The following is a 15,577-nucleotide window of genomic DNA, read 5'->3' on the forward strand; positions in this document are numbered from 1 at the left end:
GTTGGGCAACTTAGCCTCTCTGAACCTCAGTTTCTTAATCTAAACCAGGGGTCAGCACACTTCTTCTGTAGAGGGCCAGACAATAAATATTTTGGTCTCTGCAAGCCACGAGACAAAATTGAGGATATTAATTAGGTACTTATATAGCCGTTTAAAATGCAACCATGTGAGGGCTTCCCTGGTGGCGCAGTGGTTGGGAGTCCGCCTGCCGATGCGGGGGACACGGGTTCTTGCCCCGGTCCGGGAGAGGCCATAACAGTGAGAGGCCCGCGTACCACACACACACACACACAAATGCAACCATGTGAAAACACAAAAAAACACCTTAGGCTTGCAAAGTGGCAGTTAAATTTGGCCTTCAGCCCATAGCTTACCAACCTCTGATCTAAATGAACAGATGACTTTTCAAGTTCTCAGGTTATAGCATGATATCAAGAACAACCAGCAAGAATGGGTCTGATCAGTGAGTCCACTTATTCAAAAGCATCTGTGGGATTCATTGACCCTCACTTCAATATTCCTGGTGTCCTGCAAGCAGAGCATCAGAAATGGTGGGGCTGCTAAGACCATGCAGTCCTGGGGTGGGGACTGGCTGAGACCAGGGCTGAGGAAGCCCTTAACCCAAGCACCAACCAAACCATGAGTTAGGCACCTCCATTTACCTTTCCCATCTAAGAATGAGTGAATCACAGTGCCGCTCCAAAGCTCAGCCAGTTCTGAGTGTTCTTTCATAGAAAAGACTTAGTTTAGAAGCAGAAGGAGAGCAGGGTGGGAGAGGGACACTGAGGACAGTTGAAAACATTTTGACATCTAGCATTAATCAACTCAGATGGTAACCTTGTGAGGTGATGTGTTCATGAACTCGACTCTAGGAATCATTTCACAGTGTATACATATATCAAACCATCATGTTGTACACCTTAAATATATACAGTTTTTATTTGTCAGTTATACCTCAGTAAAGCTGGGGCTGGGAGGGAGACTGATCGACTCAGTGGCACAAACATTGGCAGCCATGCAGAAAGCAAAGTGGAACAGCAGTTGGTGGGATAAGCCTGGATGGCTTATGCTTCAAAGAAAATAAATATTTTGATAGAAAACCCTGCATAGGGAAAGATGTAAGCATGAGGATTGGCATGTGTTGCTGAAAATGCAGTTACCCAATATTGACTATATTTAGGATACAGCGGTGAAGGTCATTTAAACTCTTTTCCATCTCGTAGGTCCACTTCTGATTATCGCCTATTGACTATCATATAGTTTTATCTTAAATATCTAATGCTAGTATTATTGTTAAATACTAGCATTTGAAGCTTTTTTTTTTTTTTACCGCATGGCTTGTGGGATCTTAGTTCCCAGACCAGGGATCGAACCTGCGTCCCCTGCAGTGGTAGCGTGAAGTCTTAACCACTGGACCGCCAGGGAAGTCCCTTTGAAGCATTTCTGAGAGTAGCTTTTTCTTTGATTATTCTTATTGGCCAAAAATTGATAGAGATGTTATTCTGGTGTGATGACAGTCACTAAGTGAAAGAATGTAAGATCCAGTTCCCTGTCCACCTTGTGGCAGTAACGGATTCTAATGCCTTAACAATCTCTTGCCAGATGGAAATTCCTGCTGCTAACCTTGTGAACAAGTACATTGCCGCTCAGGGACCCCTGCCACATACCTGTGCACAATTTTGGCAGGTAGTCTGGGATCAGAAGTTGTCACTCATCGTCATGTTGACCACTCTCACAGAGCGAGGGCGGGTAAGTGGCTTGATCTCCAATTCAGAAGTGTGCATGTCACACTGTGCTCTGCAGAACGTGAATTTCAGAGCTGGAAAAGGTCTTAATGAAATGTCACCCAGTCCAGCCCCTATGTGACCCATAAATCTCCTGTACAGAGCTACTGATGGATACCTCCAGTGACTGGAAGCTCAGCACTTTTCCTGCCCACTCCCTGGCCTTTCCAAGCTAAGGAGTGATCAGACAGCCCCTTCCATTCCTGCCTCCGATCCATTATAACAAGCAGGAAGGCTCTTCACCTTGCCTTACCTGTCCAAGAACCCCTGTTTTAGCTGTGACCTTACCCACCCAGGACAAGTGCTGGTCCTGAGAAGAGCAGTGTGAGTGCCAGGTTCACAATGGCCATAAAAAGTAGAAGAAATGACCTCTGTCAACCTCTGCTTGTGTTGCAGCAAAACCTGATGCAAAAAAGAGGTGAGAAGGGCTTCATTAGGAGAGTGATGGGCACCCTGCTGTGCTCAGCCTGACGTGCATTTTCCATAGGAACAGATCGCTGATGATATAACAGAAGTCAGTGTGCAAGGGATACTGTGCAGCATGAGTTCTCTAACTCTTGCCTGCATCTGGGTATCTTCATTATGAAATGTTTATCCAGAAACACATTCCAAAATCAAATATAAAGCCATTTTGAACCACCTATTTTGAATGATCTTTGTGCCACTTCCTCCCAGGCCTCTCTTTGGTAAGTAGCTCAGAATTGAGCTGTGCTGAAAGTCAGAATACAGGATTGGAGTGGATAGTATGTTTGAGGAGATCAGGCTACCCTCTCACCCAAAACAGCAAAATAAGTATTCCTACTAGTTCTAGAGAGACCCGTGGATTGCAGAGGGCTTTCACACAGGTTGTCCCAGGCAGATGGCTCCCCGCCTTGGCTAAAACACTTCCAGGGTCCATCCATGAGTACTCGGCTCTGATTTTTTTAAAAATCCCTCTTTACGACACGCTGAAATCCACGTCACTTTGAACCACCACCCCACCTGCTTCTCTTACCTGGAAGACTCAGTAATCAGTTACTCTTCTCTTCTATGCAATGCCCTTTCAGATATGTGAAAATAACCCTCGACTTCCATTAAGGTGGCGGTCAGCAAAAATTGTCTGGTCTTTGTCTCAGTGGTGCTGTTAGCCAGTTTCCCCATTTTGTACTCAAGCATTTGACTCCGGAAACCTACATGCAGCACGCTGGTGGGGCTCTGGAGCCAGACGATCTGGGTTCAGAACACGTTCTTCTCGAGCAAGTTATTTAACCTCTCTGACCCTCAGCTTCCCTGAATATAAACTGCAGATACTAGTGCCGCCTTGGAGGGTTTGTGAAGACTAAGACGATATATGTGAAAAGCCTAGAGAGCTGCCTGTCGCAGGTGTCCAGCAAACATTAGCTACTGTGTGTCTGTGTGGCCATGATTATCATCCCTGGGAGGATGAGCCGTCAGATCTGGCCTTCTGCGTGCGCTTGGGCTCCTCGGGCTTTCCATCTGTCATTCTCTGTGTTGGCTCTCACCCTTAGCTTCTTGTCACTCACGGTCTCGATCAGAATCTCTTCTCTTCACATACGTCGCCATTTAAAAAATGTAAAGGGCCTCAAGAAGCAGTAGAAATCTCCTTCTAGAATACTGTGAGTCAGAGGCGTTGAGGGCACTCTTCGGGGAGCAGGTGCTCGTTCTCTCAGCTCTGCTTCCAGCCCTGGCCGTCTCTCCATCTTGTCTGCCTGGTTACCGTGAGAACTCTCAGAAGCTTTGCTGAAACCACCAGGCAGCAGGTCTATGGCATCACCTGATCTCCTTGTCTGGAAATCTTGTTTTTGCCTATTTTTAATTTTTGTTTCTATTCCGGTTTTGTATGCATGTGTGATTTTCTAATCTTGTTTTGGAAAGGCAGTGAAACTACTGGGACCTGTTTTGAACTTAGGGAACTCCAGCTGGCTCACAGTCCTATCCTGTCCTCTCTCTTTTTCTGGAGCGCCTGCACCCATCTTGTTCCGTGGTGTCCTGGGTAAGAGGGCAGATGCTAGGGCCATGCTTCCTGAATTCGAATCCCTGCTCGGTCCCTTCCTACCTGTGTGGCTTAGGAAACCTGCAGAACCTCTACGTAAAATGGAATAATAATGACACCGATCGTCGATTTGTGGAGTAACTGAATGAGTTAATACAGGCAGCTTTCTTGGAACAGTGCTTGGCACACAGTAAATATTATACAGATGCTAGCTAGCAGTAATAGTTTGAGTACACCTTAGTTGTTGCCGGGGCTGTACTATTACTGTAGTATTATTTATTATGATTCTTCAAATTGGCTCACCTTTTTTTGCTTTAAAAAGTTTCCTTTGGGGCTTCCCTGGTGGCGCAGTGGTTGAGAGTCCGCCTGCCGATGCAGGGGACATGGGTTTGTGCCCTGGTCTGGGAAGATCCCACGTGCCGCGGAGCGGCTGGCCCTGTGAGCCATGGCCGCTGGGCCTGCGCGTCCGGAGCCTGTGCTCCGCAACGGGAGAGGCCACAACAGTGAGAGGCCCACGTATCACAAAAAAAAAAAAATTTCCTTTGAAATATATATCTGAAATGGAAGCCCAGTATCACTTGCCATAAAAAGAAGGTATGTGTAAAAATGCAAAAACCACAAGACAATGTTTTTAAAGTCTAAATAAATATTCTTGCCTTCCAGGCTGTGAACCCAAGGCGTGCTTGCCCACACACTCATGTGCTGTCTCCTAAAAAGAGAGTTAAAGTACTAGGAAGATAATGTTAAAGCTATCCTGGACCCCAACTGAGAAACTCTCTATGGCATACGTGGAAAAACCCACTTTCCCACCGTGTGGTTCTATGCCGTTTAGTACAGAGCCCCATCTCCTCCTAGCCTCCTACCAAATCCCACACTTTGCAGGCCTTGATCTGGGCCATTGTGGTATGTTATAGATGACAAGACATCGGCCTTGTTGTCTCCAGAATCTCCCCATATGAAACTGTGCCACATTTGCCTGCCTGTTCTGTGACTCTGGGGAACGTGGATACTCCAGGTTTTCTCAGAAACTGCCCATGGAGGTGCTACTCTCAGAGCTCATGAGGTCTTTCAGTGGTGCTGCAACTCCTGCGAGCCAACACCTGAACCCATGGGGCAGCCAGGAGCTCTCCTCACCTGTGTTGGGCTGCTCCTTCCCCTTCAAAGTTGGCTCGGCCCTTCCCAGCTGCAAGATCATTGTTCTCCTTGGAGAAAAGAGAGCGCCAGCGGGCGTGGTTAGTGACAGACACCTGCCCCGATGGCAGTCCCTTCTTCCCCTCATTCTGCCTGTTCCAGCTCAGGAGAAAAGGCCCTTTCTTCCATCCAGGAGGCCTCACTTCCACCGGCTGCCCTTGTAGGTCCTGCCCCTCCTGTTTTGTCCTGATTGGAGTCCGCTCTGAACCTGAGCTCCTCCAAGGTCTCCATGTAACCTGGTGGGTTGGTTGGTTTCCCAGCCCTTTCTTCCTAATGGAACCCCTTCCGGCTGGTTCCATCGGGTTAGAGATTCCCATCTCCCACGAGTCAGAGCATTCCCTTCGTAAGCTCTGGCCCTGGGAACTTACCTCTGTTGTTTATCAATGGTTGGAAACCTGTTCTCAAATCCAGGCGACGCGTTTCCTCCCTCTCCTGTTACAAACGCTCAGGTGACCTGAGCCCTTTATCCTGAGGTCCCTTATCTGGTCCTCACCACCCCCCTGAGTTCCTCCTGATTAGGAGTCAGTCACTCCAGGCCAGCAGCTCTGTCCCCTACTTCTTCCGAGAGATGAAGCTCTTGGCATGTCCCGGTTGCTTTTTCCCATATTCTGCATTTTGCGGGGTGAACCTCCCCACAGGCGAATAGCTGGCGGGGTCCCCGTCGCCGCTCTGTGCTGCGCTCACGTCTGTAGGTGCTGGAAGCCTTGCCCAGGGGCCAGTGGTCAGTGAGGCGCTCCTGCCACAGAATAGCTTTCATTTCTCCCTCTTTTCATTCCGACCTAAAACGTTTTCCATTGTGTTCTCCCTTCAGGTCCATGGGTTTCCTCCAAGAGGAAACAGAGGTATAGAGGTATATAGTCTTTCCATTGAAAGGGTCTTCTCCTTCCCCTCCCATCAAGGATGTTTCTTCTGGGGGGAAAATTATTTTTTACATCTATATATGCTCCATTTCCTATATGTAGGGTCTGACACAAGTGGATTCACTCTCTGAGCCTCAGTTTACTCTTATGCAAAACAGAGACAATGACGGTATCTACCTCATAAGATTGTTTGGAAACCCAGATAAGATAATGTCCATAAAAAGCACCATTTAGTGCTTAGCATATACTGATCAAGATAGTAGGCATTAGGGAATCCCCTGGCAGTCCAGTGGTTAGGACTCCGAGCTTCCACTGCAGGGGGCCTGGGTTCGATCCCTGGTCAGGGAACTAAGATCCTGCCAGCCGCACAGTACGGCCAAAACTGAGGTTCAGAGAAGTGAAGTACCTTGCCCAGGATTGCAAGTTAGTGGAACTTATCAACCAGGAGGGAAACTCAGGATGTGCACAAACTTCTTGTTCTTTCCGCTACACCCCCAGTGCTTAGGGATCCAAATAGACCTAAAATCTAAATTTGATCAAGGAGTAAAGAGAGTCCAGTTCTGGTCAGATTCACTGGGAGTCTCTGGAAATAGAGGTATTTGTGGCTCAGCCCTGCACGGGCTCGTCGCTTCAGAGCGAAGCTTGCCATCAGCTGTCCTGTGGGCAGGACCCTTGGGAGCCTGCAGCAGACAGCTACACCCCCACAGATAAGGAAGCAGATGCAGGCCTGCTGGGTGTTGGCTCTGCCTCAGGTTCTATGGACAGCAGTCCTTCGTGTCTTGGAGAAGCTGGGAAGTGACCACTAACCAAAATACCCAGGTGTAAGGTTTACAAGTAAACTCTTAACACCACCTTTTCAGCAGCATGCTTTAATTTCACATATTCACTGTGACGTTTGAAAATAAGAATAGAAAAGCTCTTTTAAATTACGTGCATCTGTTGGTTTATACCCCCTCTCAGCTGTAAGTACATGTAATTTTTACCCAAGTTGATGCAGCTGTAGGCTTGGAGAGAACATTTGTTTTGAATGCGTCAGAATTTGACTTGGTCTATGATGGGATAGGCAGCTTGGCCCTGAGCTTTGCTTCGAGGCCAGAGGCAGGAGTGAGACTGCTAGGGAACACGTTTCAGGATTTGGAAGGGGGAAGAGAAAACGGGAGAGGCCGTGGGGAGCCACAGCAGCCCTGGACCTGGGGCAGCCCACTTAATCCTGCTGAGCCCAGGTTTCCCCCCTGCTGTCTGGCACGTGTCAGCTCCGTAGGAGTCGTATACGAAAGCACTGGTGGGGCCTGCGGCAGCAGTGATGATAATGGCCACCGTCACCGCTGACCTGCCCCCACCCCGCAGTGAGCCTGGCGCTGCACACCATTCTCTCCAGCCTCTGTCACCATCTGGGAAGCAGGTGCTGGCCTGTCTTTCAGGTGAAGAATGTGAAAGTCAGAGAGCTTAAGTAGTAGCAGGTTCAAGGTCACAGGGCTCACCGTGGAGGAGAAAATGATCGTAGCAGACGTCGGTCTGGCTCCCAGAGGCGTGCTCTTAGCGGCTGTGCCGTGAGGAGTGGACGCCGAAGGAGGGATGAGGTAGAAAGGGGTGTTGAGAGCAGAGGAGGGGCCGAGGGACGGGGGTGTCGGGTAGAGGTCGCTCCTAAGTCGAGGCCCCATGTCGGAGGCTCTCCTGTTTCTCCAGCCGTTGGACCCTGGTGATGAAGGAGGAAAGTCTGTGTGCTCAAATTCCAGCTCCAGCTGGAGTGAGAGCTGTGGCCTGGCCCCTGGCGGGTTGACCTCCCCCCACTCCCCAGCTGCCCAGGGGAGGAAGGGAGATTCCCCGCCCACCCTCAGAAAACAGACGCAGAGGCCCAAAAGTGGCCTCGCCTGCGTCTCTCTTCTCCCAGCAGCTCTGAGTACCTGGTGCGAGTGAGAGGGCTCTGGCCAAACATCCAACCCGTCTGCCCAGTAACTGCCACGAGGACCGCCGCACAGCCGAGCCTAACCCCTACCTGCTGGTTCCCTTGCAGACCAAATGCCACCAGTACTGGCCCTATCCTCCTGAGGTCATGGAACACGGCAGCTTTCACATCCGCTGTCAGTCGGAGGACTGCACCATCGCTTACGTGTTCCGTGAAATGCTGGTCACGAACACCGAGGTGAGCACTGCACGGGCGGCGAGTGGTCCAGGGGAGGGCACGGGTTAGAGGCAGGCGCTGAATCAGCATCCACCGTGGGCCCGGGTAGCGCTCTACTTCTAGGTCAGTCTGTGTTTTCACCTGGTGGGCATTTCAGTAGATGTACAGACGGCCTGGAAAAGAGCCAGCACCCGTGTCCACAGCAGCATATTTCACAATAGCCGACAGGTGGAAACAGCCCCAGTGTCCACTGACAGAGAAATGGATAAACAGAATGTGGTGTATTCATATAATGGAATCCTAGGCCCCCTTTACAGAGAAGGAAGTTCTGACACATGCTACTGCATGGTTGAACCTTGAAGACATTATGCTGAGTGGAAGGAGCCAGACCCCAAAGGTCAAATACTGTGAGGTACCTGGAGTAGTCGGTTCACAGAGACGGAAAGGAGGACGGTGGTCGCCAGGGCTGCGTGGCTGGGGAGTGAAGTTAGTGTTTAATGGGCACAGTGTTTCAGTTTGGGAAGATGAAAAGGCTCTGGAAGGAATTGTACATAATGTTTAACATGGTAAACTTCTTGTTATGTGTCTTTTGACCATAAAAAAAAAAGAGCCAACGTGGGTGGCCCTAATCGTAAGTACCATAGGAGCAAACGGGAAGAGACCACTGTGGGCAGAAGTGGTGGAGGAGACATCAGGCAGGAGGTGGTCCCATCGGAACCCTCGAGAGTGGGTGTTTGGGAGCGTATGGAAGGCGGGTGGGCAGGAGTTGGCAGCGGCCGTGGCAGGGTGGTACCCAGTGGCAGAAGAGTGTCCGGAGACAGGAGCTCCCTGGCTGGAGGCCGGAGCGGGGCCAGGGTCCTCCTGTCCACCTGCCCACCGTCCAGTTAACTCAGCGAGGCCACTCTGTCTCTTCGCAGACCGGAGAGGAGCACACCGTGACGCATCTCCAGTACGTGGCATGGCCAGACCACGGCGTTCCCGATGACTCCTCAGACTTTCTGGAATTTGTAAACTATGTGAGGTCCCTGAGAGTGGAAGGTGAACCCGTCCTAGTTCACTGCAGGTACTGTGGCTTGTTGGCTCTATTTTTTTAATACTCATACTCCTTGGGAAAGGCCTGGAGAAAGTTGGCAGGCATCAAGCCCACCTAAATCCCACAAGACTAGATATGCTTTTTACAAAGCTCTCTTTGCTTTCTTCCTTCACAATGTCAAAAGATCCGGACAGACTTGTGATTGCAGCGCAGAACTGGAGAACAAACTCCCTCCCTCATCTTTCCCTCTGTTCCCAGCTGACTGACCTCACAGCAGATGCGCATAAGATGGGGGGTGGAGTTTGCACGGAAGGGTGGGTTTCTTCCCGTTGATTTTTAAGCCCCCGGTCTGTTCAAGAGCACACCTTGAGCGCGTGTTTTGTGTTCTTTGAAGGTCAGAGGAGGAAAGCTCCCTCTGAGTAAGCGTGGGAACTGGCGAGGAGCTGAGCTGGGCTGTGCAGAAACGCTGTCTGAGCAAATCCCGTCTCTGCTCCTTTCCCCCCAGTGCTGGGATAGGTCGAACCGGTGTGTTGGTCACCATGGAAACATCCATGTGCCTGATCGAGAGGAACCTGCCCGTTTACCCACTGGATATTGTTCGGAAAATGCGAGACCAGCGCGCCATGATGGTGCAGACATCAGTGAGTAGAAATCCAGTAATAAAAATACTAACGATGGCCAGGCCTGCACGAAGGGCTTTTGCAGGTCGAGAGACCAAGGGACTGAGTCACTTGCCCACGGTCACAGAGCTTGTCAGGGGCTGAGCAGATCCAACACCCACCCCATCCAAGTTCTGCCTCTCGCTACCCACCACTTCTGCTGCCTCACAGTTTGTTTCCTGCCAGCCGCTTGGCCAGGGAGCAGCCCCGGTTGCCCTCTGCATTGTCAAGCCACTGACCCATCATGTTTCTGTCCATCGGAAGTAAGCAAGGTCACCTGAGGGTTTCACCCCACCCGCCTGCTCCTGGGTGAGCCTTTTGACTCAGCAGATGTCTCACACGGCCCTACTCTCTCCTCTTCTGGGCTTTCTCCCACGTACGTCACGCCTGGGTACCTGGCACTGCAAGTGTCCACAAGAGGAAATATTGTGGCTTCCCCCCCAGAGCTACAGCAGGGGCAGTGGGGTGGCACGGAAAGTTCACGATTCACCCTCCCCCACATACTGGGCAACCTCTGAAGAGTGCCTTAACCTCTCTCAAAGCCTCAGTTTCCCCATCTGCAAAATAAGGACTACCCCGTATTCATCCATTCATCCGTTCAACAGATAATTGCACGAGCAGGAGAGACCTGAGCTTATATCTAGTAGAACTGGATCAGTTGACTATAGATCTCGGCAGCAGTGGGAGAAGTCCAAAGGGAGTCTGAGAGCTCGGGGAGAGTATCGAAAGCTGACTTTGGAAAGTCAGGGCTTTCTGGAGGAACGGCCTCCGAGGCCATACCCCCCAATGGATGAGGAGAAGTTAGCAAAGAAGGGACTGGGACTTGCCCTGAGCTCTGTGTCCTCACGGACTCATGGACCAAGCTCATAAGATTTCTCTAACGATGGTGAGCTCATGTTTTAAATTCACGTGCACCCAGGAAACCTGGTTAAGAAAAAAAAAAAAATCAGGTTCTCTGCCCTGTTTTGTGGTATGGAAGACCTCATTGCTAGTTAAAGAATGTTTAAAGTGCATCTTCTGGGCACATTTTCCTAGCTGGTGCAGCTCAGTCTGAATGCTTTCTTGTCACCCAGGACACATCAGTCAAACGAGTCTCTTAGGTGTTTGTTAATATAAAGAACCTTACCCTGTAGAGCGGCTTTCGGTGGCTTTCCTTTGGAAGACAAAATCCAGACTCTTTATCTCAGTGCAAGGCCTTCTGCAGCCAGGTACCAGCCCACCCGTGCCACCCTCCTACCAGCCCCGCTACCGACAGCTGTCCTGGGCCAGGACCGTGAGCCTTGGCTGTGTTCCTCTGAACGGGCCGCCCTTTCATTTCCACGTACACTGGTGTGTACATTGGAATGGCCACCCTGCAGCAACCTGTGTCCCTCCCTGACTCCCTGAGACTGCCGGTGCCTCCCTCTGCCGTGTTTCCATGCCACGGTTGCCCAGCCCTCATCACATGGTGAGCTCACAGGTAGGTGTGTCTTCTCCACACCGGGTCCCTGATGCAGCCCAGGGCCTGGCTCGGCCGGAGCTGGAGCTCAGGGTGTTTATGAGTGAGGTGAAAGAATACCTGTGTCTGTGGTCTGATGCAGCATTTGTGGAACTGCTGGCCAGCTTGACGGCTTTCTGTTCCTTTCCAGAGCCAGTACAAGTTTGTGTGTGAAGCGATCCTTCGTGTTTATGAAGAAGGCTTAGTCCAAATGCTGGATCCCAGTTAAGATGACTGTGAAGACGTTCATTCCTCTTTCCCAAGGGCGTCCTCCTTCTCTCTGGAAACAGCAGGAGGAATCTGTAGGCTGTGGGAAAGGAATGAGCATATTTGAACCCAAGCACTTTAAATTTCTATTAAAAAAAAAAGGTATCGTGTACATAGGAACTGTGTAGATAACGCATGCGGTTATAGCATCATTTAGGCCCGCACCTCCTCCGGAGAGATAAGCAGAAGGGGATCTCAGTTTGGGGCCTGTCCTAATGCTTCCCTCCTTCTCCGTCTCCATATTCCTGTAAACCATCCTTGGGCAATTGAGAGGGGACGCCAGCAACCCTGTTGACCTCCCAGAAACGAGATGGTGTGGCTGTTCAGAGTTGCTTGGATGAGTTGTGTGTATATGTGTATAGGACTAAGGGCTGAGCTTTCCGTGTGTCTGGGCGGAGCTGGAACAGTCAGCATTCACCTGCCCTGATGCTAACGAGAAACCCCATGAATGTACTGAACGGCAGGGGGTGGGGTGTCAGGCCTAGGGGCAAGCGGTGCCTTTTCTGCCCTCCCTTCCTTGGTCCCATCTCCCTGCCACTTCCAATATTCACGTTTCTGAGACTCGTGTCCAAATGCCCTGCCTTCTCCCTGCATTAGCGACCCTCCTCAGGTTCACACCAGCGCCTGAACCGGGCAGTGCAGGTTTCGGGTGAGTTTTCAGTTGAGACTCTGAGAACAAGGACTCCCAGTGTTGTCCCACGTGTTCGATTTGGAGCAGGTGCCTGTTGCCTCTACTTTCCTCTTGCTGTACCCTCAGCACCCAGGACTGGAACCATCCACTACTGAATCTAAGACATGGATTGCTGCTACTTCGAGCTATTACACTTGAAACGTTACAATTTTCCTGAGGGGAGATGGGATGTCACCTAAATATTCAGAATCTTTGGCCCTTCTGAGAAAAGATCTAGTCGTTGAGCCATGGGAAGCCCAGCTTCTAGAGGGTCGCCTGTGGAGGTGTGTGTGTGTCTGTGTGTTGTGTGTGCTCCCACGGGTGAGTGTTCCTTGGGATTCCTAACTTGATTCAAATTACAGTTGAGTTTATATAAAGAATGAGTCTCTGTATAGAAGAACAAATGTGTGCATTCACTCTTAGTTACAATGGTCTTCGTTTCATTTCAAAGGAGAGGATCAGACTATCTGAATATAAACACAATTTGATGTTAATTTATTCTAAGTACACCAGGATTTTGATTGTCCTAAAGAATTCTGCCTTTGTTAATACTATGTTAATTTTTTTTAAAATTTGTGACAGGATTGTAGCAAATTATTATTTAAGGAAAATAAATTACGTAAACATTCTAAAGTGGTATTTTGAAATAGTGGTTTTATGTATCCAGAAGAAACAGCTAAGTATCCAATTTCTGAACGGGATTTATAGAAAAAGGATGGTTTCGTGTTATAGTGCACTGAAATGAGGCCGTTTTGATGTCTAGCAAACTGGGCTAGTTGAGTAGTTTCCTGGTCACAAACTGGGTAAAAGACCTTTACTGTAGGGGCCAGGTTTCTAAAGGTTGTCTCCAGACCGAGCATATTTACCGCATTCTTTACACCTTTTCCCCACCGATGTTCTACTGTTAAATGGCCAGGGTGGAGGAAGGTGTTGTGCCGTGTCATGAGCCATACTGTGCGACAGGAGACACCGAAGCCCCATCCTTGTCAGCGTAATGCCAGGCTAGCAGAGTGTAGCAGCAGAGTCTGGAGCTAAGGGGTACGGGATTTGGTTTCTGATTCCACTCAACAGCTAGCCCTAGGCCTAGTCACTTATGCGCTTTACCTCCATCTTCTCATCTGTAAAATAGGAGAAATAAATAATACTGAGGACTTTGGGTCGGATATGAGGATTGAATAAGATGATGCTATAAAAATTTTCATCAGCTGGAATCTGACACTGCTCTGGATGAATTACTTTGAAAAGTTAACTTATCAGTGACTAGCCCCCAAATCCATGAAACAGAAGTAGAAGCAGCTGGGTTTTTGTAAGAGAAAATCGCTTTTCTTCTCAAGAGCACCAAGGGCACAAAGGAGTATCATACAAGTACTTCTGGACTCAGAAAATTTGATCAGCCAGGCACCAAAAAAGAGGGAAAGCTGAAGTGAATTTAAATGCCGTCAGGATACTGAGCAAATCATGGCCATTTGATAAAAAGGCATCCTCACCCTGTGTGTAAAAACCTTGTGAAGCCTAAATGAGTTTGGAGATTTATGTTTTATTCTTTTTTTAAGAAACAGATTTTTTCATATGGTTGAGGAAGTGCTGCCGTTCTTTTACATCAATTTCCAAAAAGTTTACTGAAGGTTGCAACCAGCCTTTTTCTGCCACTGTGCGGGCCAGTAGTTCAGACTCAGCAGATGTTACCAGGAACAAAATCCATGAAATCCTGGGGAAGAACAAGACAAGAGAGTTATTGAAAGGAGTAAAATATGCAAGTTGATACTACGGATGCTACCAATTAATTTATGGAGTTCAAGATTCCTGCTTCATCACCTTACACACTTAAGCAATTATACCTGAGAAGCCCGTTTTAGCCCAAAGTGAAGAATGTCATCAAAATCAGGATAAACATTTTGCCTGGGAAATTGGGGTATGAATGGAGAAGACATTTACATCCTGTGTTCTGGCACTCTCGGAAGATCTAATTAGACTCGTCGATGTGCAGACATAAAATGGGAAATCCCTCCTGGTGTCACTCCATAGAACCTGCACTAGGTGTTTTGATTTTCCAGAACGAGAGGTCCAACTCAGTTTGGTTGGGGGAGAAGCGGGGAGGGTTGGATCACAAACTTGGGCTGGTCTTTAGTTCCTACCACAGTAACTTATACTTCAGTTTGCTTTGAGATTAGCATAGATGCTGTTGCTGCCAAGTTGCTGGTTGATGTTTCTTGTTCCTCGTAGAAGTTATCGTAGAACCGGAGGCAATGAAGAGGCAGCATCAATGGGAAAGGGTGGGCAGAGGCAGGACGTGGGTCTAGATTAGACTTAGACAAGGTGTGTCGCCCTCAGCCCTCACTTTCCTTCTAAGTAAAAGGGGGAATTTGGGCTCGAGGGGATGAGCTCTGGTCTTTTTCAACATCTGCCGTTCGGGGAGTCTATTCCAGAGAGTCAAGGTTAATCCTAAACCAAAACCTCCAGTAAGCTACTGGAGAGAGATGTATCACATTTCTGGAACTTGTCTCCAAGAGCTGGTCCCTCAGACCTTGGCAAAGACTCTGACCTCAGCCTGGGAAGCCAAGCAGGGAGGGAGTCCAATGGCCGGGCTGTCCGGCATCTCTATAACTCACGTTCCCTCTAGAGCAGCCAAGGGATTTGTGTTGTCATGTAGTTTTGAAAAGTATCTTAATTGATTAGCAATATTTTGTCTGTAAAGTTGGAGTGTTTTTCATTCTGACCTGTTCTTTCAGTGACTCTACTGAAAAACAATTTGATCAATATAAAAACATTCAAGCTATGCAACACTGTTATTGTGTGTTGACATTTTTGTTCTGATGTCTTGATTTCTGGAAATGTTTTCTCATTTTGTTTGCTTTTTTTTTTTTTTTAAGTAAGTGTTAACTCTCTTGGAGGAGAGTCCTCTCTGCCATCTCCACCTTCCCTTGTTGAAGGATGACCACGGACAGCCTTGACCTTGTGTGGCAAGTTCTAGATCAGAAATAGATTCAGCTGTCATGACAACAGTAGCTTACACAAAGTAGAAGTTTCTTTACCCTCTCCCATGCAGGGCTGCCAGGTGGCTGCATGATCCCTAGGGTCTCAGGTTCCTTCTGACTTGTTACTTGGCCATTCCTAGCATGCAGCTTGTACATTGAGGTCCGCGATGGCAGCTCCAGTCGTGTTCACATTCTAGCAGGCAGAATGGAGGAGGGAGGAGGAGAAAAGCAAGACCCTTCCCTTAGGGCGTGTCATGTGAATGTGTGCGTCTCATCAATCCGAACTTACAGGGCCATACCTACCACAAGGGAATCTGGGAAAGATAGTTTTTATTCCAAGAAGCCATGTGCCTAACTAAAAGTCAGGAGTTCTGGGAATCCCCTGGTGGTCCAGTGCTTAGAACTCAACGCTTTCACTGCCGAGGGCCTGGATTCGATCCCTGTTTGGGGAACTAAGATCCCACAAGCTGCATAGTGTGGTCAAAAAAAAAAAAAGAGCTCTAAAAAAATAAAATAAAAATTCAGAAGTTCTGTTTCTGAGAAACA

General features: G+C 48.8%; 1 protein-coding gene across 6 annotated transcripts in view; it reads left to right on the plus strand.

The window, feature by feature from the left end:
• The window catches only part of PTPN3 (protein tyrosine phosphatase non-receptor type 3), a 109,289-nt gene extending 94,458 nt beyond the window's left edge, over nucleotides 1–14,831 (plus strand). For all 6 annotated transcript variants that reach the window (XM_082657154.1, XM_082657155.1, XM_082657156.1 and 3 more), the window contains 5 exons: nucleotides 1,603–1,749; nucleotides 7,843–7,971; nucleotides 8,868–9,013; nucleotides 9,489–9,624; nucleotides 11,271–14,831. In XM_082657154.1, the coding sequence (XP_082513280.1) occupies nucleotides 1,603–1,749; nucleotides 7,843–7,971; nucleotides 8,868–9,013; nucleotides 9,489–9,624; nucleotides 11,271–11,348 (636 nt within the window). In that variant the 3' untranslated portion in view covers nucleotides 11,349–14,831. The remainder of the gene's footprint in view (nucleotides 1–1,602; nucleotides 1,750–7,842; nucleotides 7,972–8,867; nucleotides 9,014–9,488; nucleotides 9,625–11,270) is intronic.
• Nucleotides 14,832–15,577: the final 746 nt, after the last annotated feature.

This window comes from Grampus griseus (genome assembly GCF_964374135.1).
Source record: "Grampus griseus genome assembly, chromosome: 6".
NCBI classification, from domain to species: domain Eukaryota; kingdom Metazoa; phylum Chordata; class Mammalia; order Artiodactyla; family Delphinidae; genus Grampus; species Grampus griseus.